The following is a 17724-nucleotide window of genomic DNA, read 5'->3' on the forward strand; positions in this document are numbered from 1 at the left end:
CCCCCCCCCGAGGCCTCAGGTCCTGAGACCCCTGAGAAGCAGCCCCACCCTGGCCCACTGTGCCCAGGCCCGTGCCGTCCTCGAGGCAGCCCTGGGGGAGCAGTGCCCGGTCAGCAGGAGGAGCCCAGGCTTGGAGAGCACAGCCGTCCCAGGGCAGGCCCTGCGGGCTCTCTCCCCAGCACCCCCTACATGCCGCCAGAGGCCGTTCTGGAAGGTCCTGCCCCTAATTCCAACCAGTTCTTTACCTTCCTTGTGCCTTAACTCCCAGTGCTGCCCCCTTCCCTGAGACCCAGAAACTCTGCCCCCCTGGGGAGAGGTGACGCTGAGCTAAGCCTGTTCTCCTGGAGGGGGACAAGTGTCAGCCGGGGGTGCAGGTGTTTCCTGGTCCCCTCCCTTCACTGCCAGGCAACGCCAAGGCTCCCTGATTCTGCCCCCCACCCCTGCCTCCCCATCGCTGAAACCACCCCCCAGAGGGTTCCTGTCCTTCTTCTGGAGAGCCAAGACCCACCTCCACCTCTGAAGTGCATGATGTCCAAGGTCGGTCCTAACCCCGGAACCCCCCCAACCCCCTGCTCACCTCTGTTCCTTCCTATATATTAACTGACACCCCAGAACTCCCTCAACCCCTTTCTCTGTTGTAGAAAGCCCCCAAACCAAGGAGCACAACCCCCCTCCCAAGCCACCCCAGGCTGTGCTGGCCCTGCCACCTGGGCTCCTTGTGCGCTCACCGCCCAGGCTCCTTAAGGCACTCTTGGGGCCGAGGTCCCTCTCGCGGGGAGGACAGCATCCCACCCACTGGGCCTGGTGGCCTCTTCACAGCTGTGCCCCCAAGTCCCTGGCCCTCAGCACAGCCAAGCAGCATTCTTGGCCCCTGTGCACCCCTCACTCCCACTCCCAGCCTGGCTCCAACACCTCCAGGAAGGACCCCACTCTCCACTGGGGGGACGGAGCCAGCACCCCTCTCCATCCTGGAGCTGTGATCCCGTGGCCCTCTCCCCATCGCCTGTACTTGAGCAGCCAGCGTGTGACAGTGAAGAATGTGCTGTGAGTGGGACCCCTGGCCCAATCCCAGCCCCCATCTCCTAGTGGAGACCTTGCTGGAACTCGGCCTCCCTGTGACTGTCCCCTCTTGGGGACTGTGAGCCTGGGGTTGGGACCCTGTGCTGAACCAGGCGCCCTCCTCACTGAGTGCTGCATGGCTCGACCGGACAGAATGGGGACCAGCAGCGGCAGACCCTGCCAGCCCACCCCGTGTGACCGCTCTGTAGCCGAGTAGACCACAGCATCTGCTCCTGGCTCCTCCTGTCCCACTTCTTGGTCCTCTCACCCACCTCTCACCCCGGGAAGTGTGATGTTGACCTGGTGTGCCTGTGGTGCCGGCCCTGGCCTCCAGCACCCCCAAAGCCTGCCCAGCGCGGGGTGCTCAGCAGAGGAGCGGGGCAAAAGGGCATAGGACTTCGTCTAGGAGCCCAGGTCCCCTGCTTACTCCTCCAGGCCTGGGACCCAGCTCTGCACACAACCCCACAACCTACCACCCGAGGCTGCCTGGTTGCGAGCAGGGGTCTGCCCGTCTCGCCAGCCTCCGCCCGCTCCACAAGGCCTGGACCCTCATGCTATTCAAGGCCCCAGGACACTGAGGTCTCTGTCCCCTTGTGGCCCCAGCAAGGCCTGGACCAGGACCAGCACTCAGCCGAGAAGGAGCTGCGCTCAAGCTGTGGGCTCCGGAGCTCACAGCTCTGCCTATAGGCACCCCACCCCTCCTCAGGGCACCCGATCCACAGCCTCTCACCACACTGGCACGCAGGGCAGGGCCAGGCTCCCGGGCACCCAGCGCCGACCACACACACACAGGTGGGCGCTCCGCAGCTCTGGTCCTCCGTGGCCACTATCCCAGGATTCCTATCTTCTCCAACAGAAATGACAACCCCTGCAGCAGGCTGTGCCCCGAAACACAAAACTCAAGATGTGGTCTGAAGAAGCCTGCGGGTCCCCAAGGCCAGATTTTCATTTACTTTCACCAAAACAGCACAGGAGACAGATTGCGCAGGACCTCGCTGGCCTGGGCGCCGCCCCCCGCCCCCGGCCCCCGGCCCGCCGCCCCAGGGCCTTTGCACCTGCCCCTCAGAACGCCAGGGATCTGCCCTCATCCCTCACCCGGCTCGCCTTCCCGTCCCTGACCAGCTTCCTCTGCCCCAATAGGCTTGTTCCCACGGCGGCCCCCCGGGACCTGTGGGCCCACTGACGCCTGTGGGTTCGCCAGAACCAGATATCAAGGACGTCATCCGCACGGCGGCAACCGGCACGGCGCCTCCAAAACCGTCTCGTTAGCGCGCAGGGACGACCCGGGGTGCAGCGGAAACGCCCGACCCAGGGCCTCTGAGAGGACACCCCCGCAGGGGGACGGATCGGGGCTCCGGGGCCTGGAGGGCGCGTCCGCCGAACCTGGACCGCCGCCGGCCCAGCCCCCGAGCCCCCGCGGCCCCGACGCCACGGAGCCCGAGCCTCACCTTCGGCCGCACCGCTGGCCACGAGGAGACAGGCAGACCGGCTCGGGAGCCGTTCGGACGCCATGGCTCGGGATGCGGGGCGGCGCGTGCGCGTGCGGGGCGAGGCGTGCACGTGCGCGGCGGGGCGTGCGCGCGTCTGGGAGGACGGAGGTCACGTGGCCCGGAGCCCTGGGAGACGAGGGGCTAGCCGCGCGGCGCGCATGCGCATTCCCTCTTGCCGCCCTTGCTGCTTCTGGCCTCGCCCGGCCTACTCCCCGGGCAGCGTCCCTTGCTCCTCTCCTAGTGCGGGCGAGGGTCGGATTCCCGGTCCGAGTCCGTCCGGTCCGCCGCGTCCCCAGTCCCCTCCCTCAACACCATCAGCTGCAGAGGGGTCCCAGTTTGGCCGGAGGGCCGCCATGCAGGAACATGAGGAGTCTCCCTAGAAGGATGTCCTAGCCCTGCCCCCGGGTCCAGCCAAAAATATGGTTTCTTCTCCTTCTCCAGTCCCTTAACCCGAGCAATAAGCACTTCCAGCCAGCGCCGGCCCGGGGAGAGGGCGCCTCCCTGTGGACGAGGGGCCCTCCCCGTGGACATGGGTCTTTCCCCACGGACCTTTGTCCCTCCCTGTAAGCCCTTCCCTGTGGACGAGGGCCCCTCACTGTAGGCGTGGGCTCCATCCCGTGGACGAAGGCCCCTTCTCGTGGACATGGGCCCTATACAATCGATCACCGCAGGCCACCCTGTGCCCCCACCCCACCGAGCCCTAGAGGACACACAGGGAATCCCAGAGGCAAACTCCTGCCCAGTGGGGCTTACTCCAGGAGAGGGAGCTGGACAGTGGTCTTTGTAGAAAGGTAAACCGCAGTTTGTTACAAGCTGGCAGGAGCATGGGGTAGGCGAGACCAGGGTACCAGGGACCGGAGGGGGCCAGGTAGGACGAGAGCTGAAACAGGTGGGCCATCAGGGTGGGCCGCAATGGAAGGTGACATTGGAGGCCAAGTGGCTCCAAGCAGCGGGAAGTTCTGGCCAGGATCCTTGGGGCACAGTGGGATGATGGGGCTCGGGAGGCCCTGTGCGGGCAAGAGTGGAGCTGCAGACCAGGGAGGGGGGCCAAGGGGCCCATGGAGGGGTTGAGGTGGAAGGATTCCAGCTCAACAGGACATTTGTGGGGAGACAGAGAGGGGTATCCAGGGTCACTCTTGGCCTGAGCTCCTGAGAGAATGGTGACATCGTTTCCCGAGAAGGGGATGCACCAGGGACGCTGGGTTCGGTTAGGAAAATCGAGGGTGCAGTTTGGCTGAGTTGCATTTGAGGTGGTTTTTCTGTAATTTTTGAGGAGCAGGAGGGCTGGGGGTGTACATGTGGGGCCACCAGTGGTCAAATCGTGGACTGGAGAGAAAAAGACAGCGGCTTGGGACCCAGTGCCAGGAGAAGGGCCAGCACGAAGGGCCTGGCGGGAAGGCCTGGCTTGGGTCGGGAAGGCTCAGGTATGGAAGCATCCATCATGGAAGGCTCAGGCATGGAAGGATCTGTCTGGGCAGGGTCGGGCGTGGAAGGATCCGTCAGGGCAGGGTCAGGTAGGGAAGGCCCAGCATGGATGAGTCTGGCTGCAGGTTTTATCTGAGGTCCTGCCAGCCTCTGCTCAGAGTAGGGAAGCCATTGTGATGGTTGAGAACCACCCAAGTGCCCAAATCCGCAAAGTCTATGGGAGACACCTCCTACCGGCCCCACCTTCTCCATTCAACGACCCACCATGAAGGGGGAGGCCTGCCGGCTCTCCCAGGCCCTGACCACACTGGCTGGTCAGCAGCTCCCTGCCTCACCTGCTGCCCAGCACTCCAGCCTTGAGGAGGAGGAGAGCTGAGGGCACAGGTCCCCGAGACAAGCAGGGTGCAGCAGGAGAGGGCCCAGGAGCCTTGATGCCAGAGTTGGAGGGGGTCTGGATGGAGACATACAGGCCTGAGGTCCGACCCACAGGCTGGCCTGGTCATGCAGGGGTGCATCTGGGTGTGTGGCACCCCCCAACACACACTCACATACATGGGTGTCAGAGCTGTAGCGTGAAGGCACAGGGTCCAGCAGCTCACCTGCCCCATCTGCAGCCCCTGCTCCCACCCCCACCGACTGAGCCCATGGTCACCAGGCGCTGCGTCTCTAGGACCTGCCACCCCACCCAGGGGCAGCTCCTTAATGTGGCAAAATGTGGCTGCAGTGCCACGTCTTTGTACCCCAAATTACTGGGACTCCTTAAGCCGAGCTGTTTCTCCTCTCTAAGGAGGAGGAGGGCGGGGGAAGTCGGGGCCTTTCCCTGATGGTGGGTAGAGAGGCTGGTCTGGGTGTGCAAGAGTGCATATGAGCATGTGCAAGCGTGCATCTGTGCTCACAGACGGTGAGCACCATGTACACAAGGGAGCAGACCTGGGCCCAGGGCGGGCGTGTGTACGTGTGTGTGACCCTGGGTGCAGGATGGGGTGCATGCATGTGTCTGCGACCCGAGGCACGAGGGCGAGTGCGCACACCGGTCAGCCAGTAGGAGAGCCTGTGAGGGTGCGAACCCACAGGGCACTGGGGAGCAGGTGGCCCAGACCGTGGCGGCGTGTGGGAGGAGGGCCTGGACAAGGGGCATTGGTGGCCCAGGGCAGCATCCAGCAGGAGCTGTTCTCTGGTCTGCCTGGGGCCTGCCTCTCTGTGTCTTCTGTGTTTAGCAGGTGTACACAGACAAGGTGACCCCAAGGGCCTGTCACTGGGATTGAGTCCTCGAGTCGGGGTGCCCCTCCCTGGGTGGAGTTGCTGCCTAGCCACTGAGCAGCAGCCCCTACCCCCATGCCGTGCCCAGTTGTACTTGGCACATCTGCCCCTTTGGTGGCTTCCCTTTCTGAAGGGTCAGCCCCCTATCCCCTCCTCCCAGCCCTGGCGGACTCCCAAGCCAGCGAGGCTGTACCTCCTGGACATACTGCCCTGAGCCGGGACACTGTGAGTGCCTTGAGCCCCAGGCCCTCCCCTGGATGCTGTGAAAGTTAGTGTTTGGTCTCAGGCCAGGGGGGACCACGCACCCTGCCGGAGGCTGCTGGTCTGCTCCCCGGCCTCAGGCCAGCCCTCCCTGATGCCTCAGGGTGACCCCTGCCCCATCCAACCATCTGGGGCCCTGGGAGGTCCCTCACACCTCACCCATCCAGGGCCCAGGGCGAAAGTCCTGCGTCACCCCCACCCCCACCCCAACCGGTGCTAAAGGGGTACGCAGTATGGAGGCAGGTTGGTTCCATCCCTCTACCCAGGCCTGACAGACCACACCTGACCCCACGCTGTCCGTGAGTGGCTTGCCCACTGCAGGGACACCTGAAGGAGCTTCTCAGAGCAAGTAGACACCCGTCCGGTGCAGCACCTCCTGTGACCCACCTGCCCAGGGTCAGCCAGGGGAGGGGAGGGCACCCAGGCCCCCCTTAGGGGTGACATCTGGGCCAGGTGACTGAGCACGATGGGGGCTGCTGCAGGGGAAGGCGGGCAGGTGCCTTCTCCTCTCAGGACCAGGTGGGCCTGCAGCCAGAGGCCAAGCCCTGGGCGGGCAGCAAGGCTCCTGTCTCATGGAAAGGGTCCCAGGCCTAGGGGGAGGGGTCCCACTGATGGAGGGCCAGGGCCTCCCCTCCGGGGCCTGTTGTGGGGCATGTCCAGGGCTGTACCTGGTGGTCTGCCCCACTCCACCCCGTCCTTCCCACTGAGCCTGCTCCCAAGACTCTGTCCCGGGCTGGAAGCTGGGGTCCTGAGCTGTGGGGCACCAGCACCTCCCCTACAGGCGTGGTGTTGGGACATCACCTACATGCTGGTCGGCGCCCAGGTGGCGCAGGTCGACGTGGCTGGGCCTGGGGAGGCAAGGGGGCTAGGCACAAGGGCTTTCGGGGAAGGGGATGGTGACGGCCTTGAACCTGGGGTCTGCTTGTTCAGGAACCCTCAGGCACGGAGTTGGGGGGTGGCAGACATGCATTGTCACTCCCCTGTGTCTGGAACTTTTCTCACGCTGGGGTTGAGCTCCAAGGAGGATGGGGGTGGGGGTCCTCGGCGACTTTTAGCCCTGTAGGGGTTGGGGGAGAGCTAGCCACTGCCCCTGGCTCTCCAGCCTCTTCAGCCTTCAGCCTGGCCTGCCTTGGGGCTCTGGTCTTCCAGCCTCCGGAGCTTTTCTCCTGGGTGAGCCTCCCCCTTGAGAACACACCTGAGCCTTTCTCTGCGGCTTTGCACTTGCTGTCCCTCCCTGAAACACTAGAGCGATTTCTCTGCCCTTCAAAAACTCCTGACCATCTCTCAAGGCCCGTGGGCACCAGAAGGTCACTCTGCCAGCCCGTTTTCCTGAGAGCCATCCCACCCCCTCCCACAAGGTTGCTCTGTGCCCTGGCCACCCTGGGGGACCTCAGATACGGAAACTTGGAATTGGGAGACTTAGGGGTTCGGGGGTGGGGGGAAGGTGTGCCATGTGGCCCTGCTTCCTGCCACATAGAGGGGGCAGCAGAGGAAGCCAGGCATCAGAGGAGGGGGTGGCAGCACCGCCCCCTCCCCCAGCGGCATTCCGGCACCTGCTCTGGGGTTTCCCTCGGCCAAGGCTAGGCTGGTGGTGTCCTCAGATGGAGAACCAGCACCTGAGTAACGACGGTGGGAAGCTCCTGAACCGTGGGCTGTGGAGGTGAGGGAGGTGGGCTGGGGCCCAGGCTGGCCTGTCCCATGCCCAGGGCCCCAAAGATGCCCAGTGAGCAGCTTGACAGAGCCCTCCTCCTGCATGTGGCTGGGGTGTCTGAGCCACGTGTCGAATTCCTAGCTGCCCCGAAGGTTTGTGTGTTGGGAGCAGACCTGGGGTCCAGAAGGGTTTCCAGGAGCAGATTGAGCAACTCCCCTCCAGCAAACCTCCAGGTACTTGGCTGGGCTGGAGGGCTGGGGCTGAGTCCCAATTACCCCTGTCTTTGTGCCTGGTCACGGTGACGGGCCCAGCTGGACACAGGGCTCAAGCAGCAAAGGAACCGAGATGACTCACACCACCAGGGCCGGGGCCAGGGACCAGGGACGTCACCATGGTGCTCTGCACTGCTGCCAGGCCCAGCCCCTCGCCCGCCAGGACAGGCTCCCTCTCGCTGGGGCCCGCGGTGCTGGCAGCCCAGCCCCTCACCTGCCAGGACAGGCTCCCTCTCGCTGGGGCCCGTAGTGCTGGCGGCCCAGCCCCTCGCCTGCCCAGCAACCCATCCAACAGTGAGTGCACTCCACCCAAGTCCAAACCCCTGGCTGGAGGGGATCCAGCCACAGCCGGGACCTGCCACCAACATGCAGGGAGGGGGCTCTGCCGGCCGGCCCAGGTGTCAGCGTGGCCAGGAACCGCGGCAGCCTGGGTGAGTGTCCACAGGGGTGGGCCACGGCCACATCCGGCCTGTTGGGGCCTCAGTCCCTCCGCCCGACAGGGAGAAGAGCGGGTCTGGCGGCCCAGCCTGGCCCTGTGCTTGATCAACAGTCACACCGAGAACGCATGGGGGGCTCTGAAGAGAAGCAGCGGGATCTTGGTGGGAAAGGAAGATAGGGAGGAAAACTTGGCATGCACCAGGGCCCAGCGGGCCGCGGCATTGGGAGGGCCCGTGGGGGAGCCGCCAGGATCAAGGCCTGGAGGTGGCCAGCGGGGCCAGTGAAGGGGCCTGGGGCTCCCACCCTCCCCAGAACACCCCAGGTGTGGATCTGTGACCCCCATCCCCCAGTGCAAAACCCATGCCCCTCCAGCCTTATGCAGGTGAGGACACCAGCCAGGCCATTAGAGAACATAGTTTATTTCAGACTCAGCGTCCACGCAGCTTGGGGTCCTGGCGGCCAGCTGGCCCTGTGCCCACTGCCAGTCTCTGAGAGCCCACCCTTGGCCGCCACCAACGGGTCAAAGCTGGACCAGACTTGCAGGCGGGTCTCCTCGCAGTGACGGGCAGCGGACGCAGGGAAGGCCTCTGCCGAGCGGTTCTACTCTACCTGTGTTATTGCATGTATACGCTTGTTTGGCTCGGAGGGTACCAGGTTGGGCAGGAGGAGCGGGCTCTATCCACCCCCAGCACAACCACAGAGGGGTGGGGAGGGGTCTCTGGGGGGGGGGGGCTGAAGGGGCTCCAGCCTCAGGGCCCACCCAGGGCTGGAGAAGGGGGGCAGCCTTGGAGCTCCATCTTTCTGCCCGCCAGGAGACAGTGGGGGGAGGGACAGTGGGAGAGGACATGACCGCCCACTGGAGACCCAGAGCAGAACTGGGTGCCAAAACAGCCATGCCCTTTAATGTCCCCACAGGGACTGGGGTCAGGACTTCAGAGACTGGCCCAGGAGCTCTGGCCCCGGCGGCGTCAGGCTGCCCATGGGACCCCTCACCGCCGGGCTGATTGTACCGAGCACCGGCCAGGCAGCTACACACAGTACCCATTCCTTCCTCCTGGAGCCCTCCCTGCCGTCGAAGCTTGCTTGGCCTGCCGTGGAAGCCCAGAGCCGGGCTCCTTCCTGCCTGTGGGTCGCTGGCGGGCGGGCTGTCAGTCTCCCCGTCCCTCTGTGACGTGTCTTGGGGCGGATATACGTATGTAGGTATGTGTGTGCACACGTGCGCACGCCTGGATCACTATATGCCACTCTGCATGCACTAGTTGTCCCAGCCTGCCCGGGAAGGGGCTCCGTGCCCCCAGCACACAGGCCGTCATTTTTTCCGGGCCAGGAAGGCCACACCAAGGACTAGGGCCATGGCTGCCACAGCCACACCCCCAGCCACCAGCAGGGGGGCCAAGTTCTCGAAGGGGCAGGGACCTCGGCCCCCCGGCCCCCCGCTCCCAGCCTCGTCCTCCTCGGTGCTGTCTCCAGGGCCCTTGGGCTCCGGGGCTGCATCGGGGGTGCTGGGGGCTGCGGGGGCCGGCTTCAGGTTGCTGTGATTGTTGAGGAGGGCAGGGTCTGCCTTGGCTGGGGTCTTCTTGGCGGGCGCCGGGGTGGGGGCCGCTGGCTGCTCCTGCTTCTCCACAGGGGCCTCCTTTTTCCCGGGCTTGGCAGACGCGGCCCCAGGGGCTTTCCCATCAGCAGCCGGGGGGCCTTTGGGCTCAGCAGGGGCCTGGGGTGCCTTGGTGTCAGGCTTGGGGCTGCCGGCCGACTTCCCTCTGGACTCCATGGTGGGCAGAAGTGGCGTGCTGGGAGAGGCGCTCTGGCAGGCAGGAGGCAGGTGGCTGGACCTCAGAGACTCAGGACAGCTCACCCCTATGCATTCTTTGGGGTCTGGAAGGGGAGAGAGGGGAGGCTGAGTGATGGGACCAGGCCCCTCCTGCCTGGCCCCAACCCCCTTGTTTCCATGGAGACCTAGCCTAGATCTCCCGACCCTCCTTGAGCTCAGAAGCCTGGCTGTGGGCCTCAGAGACGTCTCCTCAGGGGCTTGGCCTCCGTCTGTCAGTCCATCCCTACAGCTCCCCGAGAGGCCCCTCCATGCAGGCCGGTGCCAGATGAGACCAGTCAGGGGCCTCAGCTTCCTCATCTGTGGGGTGTATCTATATCTACGCGTGTGTGCACATGTATATACCCACGGGCAGGGAGGCCCCTGATGGAGAAGGCAGACCCCATCCGGCCCTGAGAAGTACGGGGGCCACAGCCAAGGGGAGGCAGGTCCTAGCTATGGGGTGCAGGCAGAGCCCACCTAGCAAGGACCCTTCTCAGGACAGTGCTCTCATTTCTCAGAAGCTGTGACCTGGCCAGAGTCCAGGTGAGGGAGGGCAGGGCAGGAGCAGACACCCAGGGCCTGGGTTCTCAGCCAGCCATCCGGTAGGACTGGCTGCTGGTACCCTGAGGAGCTGAGGCCATTTCCCCAGAGGCTGGAATCCTAGGCTGGAGGATAGGTGGCGCCTGGGCCTCCAGCCGGATGTCTGACCCCCCAACTGTGGGCGTTGCTCCCCCAAACCAGCCTCGCCTGCCTCCCAGCTCCAGGTGTTGAGGCCGAACTTGCCTCTGGGGTTAAAGGGGCCCCTGGTGCCAGCCTGGGGTGGGCACCCACAACGTCATCCTCAACAGCCCCCAGTCTGCGGGTCAGGGCAGAGGTGGGGGCTCTGGACTAGAGGAACAGCCTCACCCAGGTTCTCACTGTCCCAGAGGGGGTGGGAAGGGAGGCCAACACCCTGGACCGGGGTAGGCCTCTCCCCGAAGACCTGGACGCCACCTGGCGCTTCTCGGGGGACGACAAGAAAGTCCCCACCTGCAGGGAAAGGGAGGCAGGGTGGGGCTGCAACACAGGTCCCCCACCTCAGGCCAGGCGTGCTGACCACACTGAAGGTCACCCGAAGGTCACAGTGTGATGGGGGTGTCCCCACTGCTGCCCTGCCCCTCCAGAAGCCCCAGCTGCCCCGTCACCCGCACAGGCCCGCAGAAGGGCCCAGGTGAGGAGTCATCTTCGCAAAGGGCAGGTGGTCTGCTCCCCCCTCTGCCCCCCAGACCCTCGAATTATTTTTGGCTCACACTGACGTCACTCACATGCCCCCACCCCGGCTCCCCAGTCGCTCAGCCCGGGAGAGCAAGGGGCCTAGTTCATGCAACCCCAGTGACCTTCAAGGCAGGGGCACCGCCACGTCGCCCCTACCCTACCGGGCACTGCGAGAACCCCCCACCCCGGCTCCGGCCCCAGCCGGCCACGGACCCCTGGGCCTTCCATCGTCCTCCCTCCGGCTCCCACCTCGCGCTGCGGTGCTCTCCCCGCTGACAGCGAGCGGGCGGCGGCTGCGGACGCCAGAGGAGAACTTGGGAGTTTCCCACAATGCACTGCTGCTGGCCGCAGGAGGGAGGACCAGCGCGGGAGGGGCGGAGGGGCGGCAGGCTGCAAATGGGGGCTCGGATCAGCCGGCTCCGCCCGCTCGGCAAAGGCAAGGCAGCGCCCAGACTGGCTGGAGACTCTGCATCCTCAAACCCAGCTTTTTTTTTTTTTTTTTTTAATTGTGGTAAGTATATAGGTAACAGAACATTTGCTACTTGTACAGTCTTCACCTGTACGGTGACATTCACCATGTCATTCAACCAGCACCCAGACCCCTTCCCAAACCCAGCTTTTGATCCCAAGGGAAGTTTCTGGGTCGGGTAGGAGGCTGAGGTGGCTCAGCCTACCCCCTACCCCGTCCCTGCGGCAGGACCCCCTGCAGGCCAGAACCGCCTCTCGGCCAAACTATGGGGCCAGGGGGCTGGGCCTGGGTCTGGGAGGCGGAGGGACCAGTTATGGGAAGAAGGGCTGCCCTCCCCGCCCTCATCCCCAGAGTGCCAGAAAAGAAACATCTGTTTAGAATATTTATTCATTCTCTTACATGACAAGACACAAAAAGTTACTTCTTAAAACTCTTCAAAAGAAAAAAAAAAATAGAATTCTGTAAGCAGCAGTAGCAGCTTCCAAGGTACAGGTGATGGGAGAGGTGGCTCCCAGGGACAACCGCAAACTGGGGGGCCCAGGCCTGAGCCCCAGGTAGTGTCACTGGGGAGGGACCCGCAAGGGGCCCTGGGGGTGGGGGGGAACACAGCACCACCACACAGGATCAGTCAGCAACATGAGCACTTGCTGGGGCAGGCCAGGGGTCTGCCTCAGTTCACAACACGATGGGTGGAGGGGGCTTGGGGCGGAGCTTTCTGGAGTGTGGTCAGGGGCCTGTAGAGAGGCCCAGAGAGTAGGGTTGGCCCTGGGAGGGCTGAGGGGGCAGCTCCTGGCCCCCCGACCCTGCAATTACAGCCGGAGCCCCAGGCTCCACACTGGTCCTCAGGTCTGCCCTTTCTCCCCGTGAAAGGGCCAGACTTGGGGTGGGGGGGTCTCAGAGGAGGGGCCTCTCCAAGGTGCAACTAAAGGGGCAGGGCTGGAGGAATAAATCCCTGGACGGTCAGCAGAGAGCTTGGGACACGCACACACCCGCTGCCTGCCACCTTGGGACACACACGCGCACACACGCACACGCACGCACACACACACACACCCGCTGCCTGCCACACACACACACACACACACACACACACACACACACACACACGGTGCCCGCCCCCCTGAGGGGGGGGCCAGGTTAGCTGAGGGCTGGGTGGCGTGACCTGATCCCATAGCGCACACACACACGTGTGCACATGTACACACATATACCTCACCCGCTCAGGGCCCTTGGCTGGGGGTGGGGGCAGATGGACCCACTATGAGGATGCTGGGTCCCACAGTGGATGGGAAGGGAGGCCTGCCCTGGGAATGAGAATTCAGTGTGACCCTCCCCCTGGATTTCTGGCTCAACACTGGAAACAGGAGACCCCAAGCCTCCCGCAAGGCCAGGAGGGGGTGGAGTCCTGGCTGAGGCAAGAGGGACAGCAGGGAAAGGGCAGGTGATGGACGGAGGGGTGGACAGTGCCACTCGGGCTTTGTAGGTTCAATAAATAGGTTTGTGCAGGGCCTCTCGTGGACCAGGGGCCAAGCCTGGGAACCCGAGCCAGGTGGGCTAGGGGTAGGATCCAGTTGCCCAGGGTCAGGCCTGGGGCTCCCAGCCCAGAGACCAGCTCTGCCCTGGGGGGTGCTCAGGCCAGGCTGGGCGGGGTCGGCTCCAGGAATGTACAGATTTCTGCATTTTCTACATAAATAAGACATTGATCCCATGGTGGTGCAGGCAGGACCCCGAGGGAGCCCTGCAGGTGCACCATCCGCATGGACCCTGTGCCCTCCTCAGCCCCCTCCCGGCAATGCGGGGGGAGGCCTTCCCTCGCTCAGTCCTAGGGCAGCGCAGCACTCAGGGCTGGGGGCCCTGAAGCAGCCCCAGCAGGGACTCAGCGATGCCGAGGAAATACACCACCTGGGCAATGCCGAACAGCGGGGCAATGACCAGGGCGCGGCAGTATGCGCCCTTCAGGAAGGCTGAGGGGCCCTCGTGCCGCAGGATCTTCCTGTGGGGGAAAGGTCAGGTCAGGGGGGCAGCCCTGCATCCCCCATACCCTCCCCACCCCACCCTGACCCCAGCGGACCTCACCCACCTGGCACAGTCCAGGAACCCTGAATAGGTATCCTCATTGACCCCACGCTGAAGGGACTGGAGGCGTGTCTTCACCACTGCAGGGAGTGCAGGGTCAGTGTGGGAGCCCCCCGCCAACCCTGGAACCACCCCTTCAGCCCCCATTCCGCCGGGAGCCCAGACCCAAACACTGACCGTCACAGGGGTTGACGGCCACAGCAGCTGCACTCCCGGCCGCACACCCAGCTAGGAAGGAGACGTAGAAGGGAGACTTCTCGCCAGAGGCCGGCTGGCCCAGCTGGTTCAGGTTGGCGAAGAGCGGGAAGTAGACAATGGAGAAGGGAACATCCCTGCAGGAGGTGGGCAGCGGTGATGACTGGGGGCACCATAGGCAGCAGGGACTGTCCCTCTCTGCCCACCCACCCCCGGCCTCCCTACCTGAGCAGCGTGGCCCCCAGTCCCTTGTAGAGACCAGCGATGCCTCGACTCCGCAGCAGGTCCCGGGTCAGCTGGGTGGCCGTGGGCCGGGGGACGGCCGGAGCCTCTGCCATGGGCTGGGCCCCGCCCTGGGCCGGAAGCTGGGCCTGAGCATCCAGGAGCTTCTTCTGGGCGGCTGGGGAGGAAGGGGACAGGCTTGCTGGCTCTTCTTGGGGGCAAGGGGGCAGGGAGGTCCAGCCCGCCGCCCCCACCCCAGTTTCCACCCCATCCCCACCTATGCGGCCAGCGTCCTGCAGCTGGATCTTCAGCATCTCCATGGGGGTCGTGACGATCACCTGGCAGGTGCCCGCCCCACAGCCAGCCAGCATCTCCTTCAGCAGCGTTAGCTTCTGCCTACAGCAGGGTGGGGGGCGCTGTGAGGACAGCGGGGAGACCCCTGCCACCCAGGATGAGTCAGGCACTGCCTGCCACCTGGGAGGCTGCTGCTGTATCTGGACACAAAGGGGGTGGGAGCAGTGGAGGTGACACATCCCCAACCTCTGACACACCCTCCAGGCCCGGCCACAGAGCCACTGAGACAGATGGCCCCACAGGCAGGACCTGGCAAGGGCCAGCAGGCCATCCTTGCAGAGAGACACAGGGGGCTGGGGTTTCAAATGCCCCAAAAAGGGCACTCTGTCCAGGGGCATCCCTTTGGTGACAAGGAAAAGCTGGCCTGTGCCCCTAAGTTCTAGCCTGCATGGAGGTGGCAGGTGGTGACTGAGCACGGCTGATTCTCCCATGCAGGGGCTGAGGGACAAGGAGGAGGATACCCCACAGGTCAAGGAAGCCTGACGGAAAGGCTGCACACGGCAGAGCCCCTGGAGCCCTGTAGTGGGCTCTGGCTTGCTGGCTGACTCTGTCCTTCCACTCACAGCTGTGTGGGCTGAAGGCCCACTCGGGTGTCTGCCACATGACCTCACCCCCCGCAGCCCGGCCCCTCACCCGTCCTTGGAGAGCTGATAACGGAAGAAGTCGTTGGCTGCCAGCTTGATGGCCTTCTCTGGGGTGACGAGCGTCAGGTTCACGGCAGCGCCTGTGGACACACGAGGTCACGCAGGGCCCAGGGGATGTGGGGCCAGGGGACAGCAGGTCGGAGGGGCACCCTGGCCTGGGTGGGAGGCTCTGGGCCAGCACCTGCCTCTTGCCTGGCCAAGCCTGGTCCCACTGCTCCTTGGCACCTCCTCCTGCCCTCTCACCCATATTTGGGCCTGGCGTGTTCCACGCAGGGGCGGGCACCAGGACAGGGATGGGGCAGCACTGCCCTCCTCCGGTATTCCGCTCACCCTCCTCTGGATGGCCCTCCCATTCCAGCCTCTAGCTGTCTCTGATTCCAGCCGGTGCTAACGGGGCCGTGGGGACCAGACCCCCAGAGCCTATGGGGGCCTCTCAGGGGACACCAGGACCACGCACAGGGCATACAGGTCAGAGCCCCTCTAGGGGAGGCAGAGGAGCCCCCTCAGTGCCGAGGAATCAGGGCAGCTGGCGTGGGGCAAATCCGGGATTGCCTCCTAAGCTGCTTTGCAGTAACGCCCACCAGCCCCTGGCCAGGCTCCAGGGGGAGGAGGCTGCAGCCGCCTCAGTGGGGCAGCGCCATCTGCACAGCCTCCTGCCACGCCAGGTGCTGACCAGTGCTACCAGGTGGCGGGGAGTGAGAACTGTCCCTAACCAGAGACCCCCCTCTTCTGCCTTCCAAGGTTCAACTCGCTTCCCAGCAGCCAGGCTGGGCTGATGGCCGTCCCCAGGGGCAGCCGGCCCTCAAGAAACATGCCCGCCGCACCCCGCCTGAGCCTCACCGCGGTACATGCCGAAGTAGCCCTCCGAGCGGATGGTCTTGATGAGGCAGTCGGACCTGCAGGCGAGGGGAGGTGGATGAGCCTGAGCGGCCGCTGGAGACCAACTCCTTCCCTGCCCAGCTCAGGGCCCGCCTGGGCTGACAGGAAGGGGCGCCATCCCGAACTAAGCAATGACCGCCCCCCCAGGCCTGCCCTGCCCTCAGTTTCCCCTTTTGTCAAACAGAGAAGGAGGAGTGTGGGGGGTGCTGGGAGCCTTGTCCTGCCCCATCTCCCCAGCACCGCTCCACGTGCGTACCCCCTGCTGCTACCCGGCCTCCCCCGACCCCCCACTCACATGCTCGTGTACATGCGCTGGCCATTCTGCTGGTTCTGCAGCCTCGTCTTGGCCAGGTCGATGGGGAACACGCAGGTGACCCCGATCAGCCCAGCGATGCCACCATTGATAAGCTTGGCTGGCAGACTAGTGGAAAGGCAGGTAGGAGTCAGAGGTCAGTAGGGCAGGGCTGGGAGGAGGGGGCGAGGCCAAGAGGGAAGCCTGGGCAGAGTTCTGACCTGATCTGCTTATCAGCCATTTAAGTGGAGCGTCCAGGAGGGCGGAATCAGAGGAGGAGGAGGCGGGAGGAGGCGGAGGCAGAGGCAGCGGCAGCGGAGGAGGCGGGATGCGGGGGAGGGGCTGTCCGCCTGGTCTAGGGGGATTTCAAGATGTCAGCCACACCTCAGTCCTGGAGGGACAGCAGCGGGGTCAGCAGGGTGGGCAGACAACTGCGGCAGAGGCTGTGGGAATAAATCCTCCTGCCCTCCAGGCTGGAGCCATGACCAGTCCTGGGTGCACCCTGGGGGGGCACCCCGTTTCACCTCAAGCCCCCCCACTGGCATCACCCCTACCGGCAGGGGTCACCCCCATGGCATCACACCTCTCTTGTGCACACGGGCGGGCGTGCTCCAGCTTTTAAAGGGCCAGACGCGTGGGGGGCAGCGGCAGCTGTCAGTTGCCGGCTGCGGTCACCACCCCCACATCCCTGAGGAGAGGGGCTGGTACCTGCACTCTTCAGGGCTGGGGCTGGGGTCTCCTAACTGGCCCCCTCCCAGTGCCCCAGAGGGACACAGCCACATCAGGGCACAGACTGCACTCCTGCGACAGAACCCCTTCTGGGTCCCAGATGTCCCTCCCATGAAGAAGCACCCCATACCTATGGACATTTAACCCAGCCCGACTGTCCTCACCTCTGCCCTCCCAGGAGTCTCACCCCCAGACAGACAGAGAACAGTGACCGGGGACCTCTGGAAGCCTTAGGAGTGTGTGGGCAGCTATGGGGGGCTGGCTGACCTTCTGAGACCCCTGTGGTTGGGACCCCCATGCAATCTGAGGGTGGGGAAGAAGGGCCCTCCCAGGGAGGCAGGGCTCAGAGCCAGACCCAGCCCTGGTGCCCCCCACAGGGCGCTGCAGCCCTGGGCTGTGAGTGCCCCCAGAGTCCTCACCCCCGGGCCCCCTCCCCTGCCCATCTAGACCAGGCAGGCCAGATGTCACCCGCCGCGCTGCCACCCAGGGTCACAAGGCCTCTCCGAGAGACTCATGTCTTTCACCCCAGCTTCCTCGCCTCCGCAGCCGCCCCCGCCCCCGCCCCCGCCCCCGCCCGCCAGTCCTCCACGTCCCTGCTGCCCGCGGCCAGCTCACCGCAGCCGGCTGGGGCTCTGCTCCTCTGCGGCTCACACTCCAGCCTGCCGGCTCTAGCAGGACATAAGGGAGGGAGGCACAGGGCTGCTGTGATTGGCCGTGGGGCGGGGCAAGGTGGGCCTTGGGGGTGACTTTCTCTTTCACTTTGGGCGCCGGCGCTCCAGGAGGGAGTAACAGCATCTGGCGACAGGGTACAGCGTCAGGGGCCCCTCCGCCCACGGGGTCTGACTCAGGCTGACCCAGCCAGCCAGTCCATCGCCCCCAGGGACCCCAGGCCCTGGCTCCCAGGCTCCAGCTACCCTGTGGGCCCTGTCCTCAGTCCCAAAGCCCTT

At 64.9% G+C, this 17724-nt stretch overlaps 3 protein-coding genes across 3 annotated transcripts in view; all 3 read right to left on the reverse strand.

Annotated features, from left to right (window-relative positions):
- GATD1 (glutamine amidotransferase class 1 domain containing 1) overlaps window positions 1–2571 on the reverse strand; it is a 7116-nt gene extending 4545 nt beyond the window's left edge. Inside the window, exon 1 of the mRNA XM_004389376.1 lies at window positions 2508–2571. Within this exon, the coding sequence (XP_004389433.1) occupies window positions 2508–2571 (64 nt within the window). The remainder of the gene's footprint in view (window positions 1–2507) is intronic.
- A 6594-nt stretch (window positions 2572–9165) lies between these two features.
- On the reverse strand, window positions 9166–9624 carry CEND1 (cell cycle exit and neuronal differentiation 1). Its single transcript, XM_004389377.1, has one exon. It carries the CDS (start codon window positions 9622–9624, stop codon window positions 9166–9168), a length of 459 nt encoding a protein of 152 aa, XP_004389434.1.
- Window positions 9625–13218: 3594 nt separating this feature from the next.
- SLC25A22 (solute carrier family 25 member 22) lies at window positions 13219–16289 on the reverse strand. The gene is made up of 9 exons (XM_004389378.1): window positions 16270–16289; window positions 16052–16177; window positions 15718–15773; window positions 14867–14957; window positions 14157–14275; window positions 13883–14057; window positions 13640–13794; window positions 13467–13542; window positions 13219–13379 (listed from the first exon to the last, which is right to left on the reverse strand). Exons 1-9 carry the CDS (start codon window positions 16287–16289, stop codon window positions 13226–13228), a joined length of 972 nt encoding a protein of 323 aa, XP_004389435.1. The 3' UTR covers window positions 13219–13225.
- Between the last annotated feature and the right edge of the window lie 1435 nt (window positions 16290–17724).

The sequence above is a fragment of the Trichechus manatus genome, unplaced genomic scaffold (assembly GCF_000243295.1).
Source record: "Trichechus manatus latirostris isolate Lorelei unplaced genomic scaffold, TriManLat1.0 scaffold00244, whole genome shotgun sequence".
Lineage (NCBI taxonomy): Eukaryota > Metazoa > Chordata > Mammalia > Sirenia > Trichechidae > Trichechus > Trichechus manatus.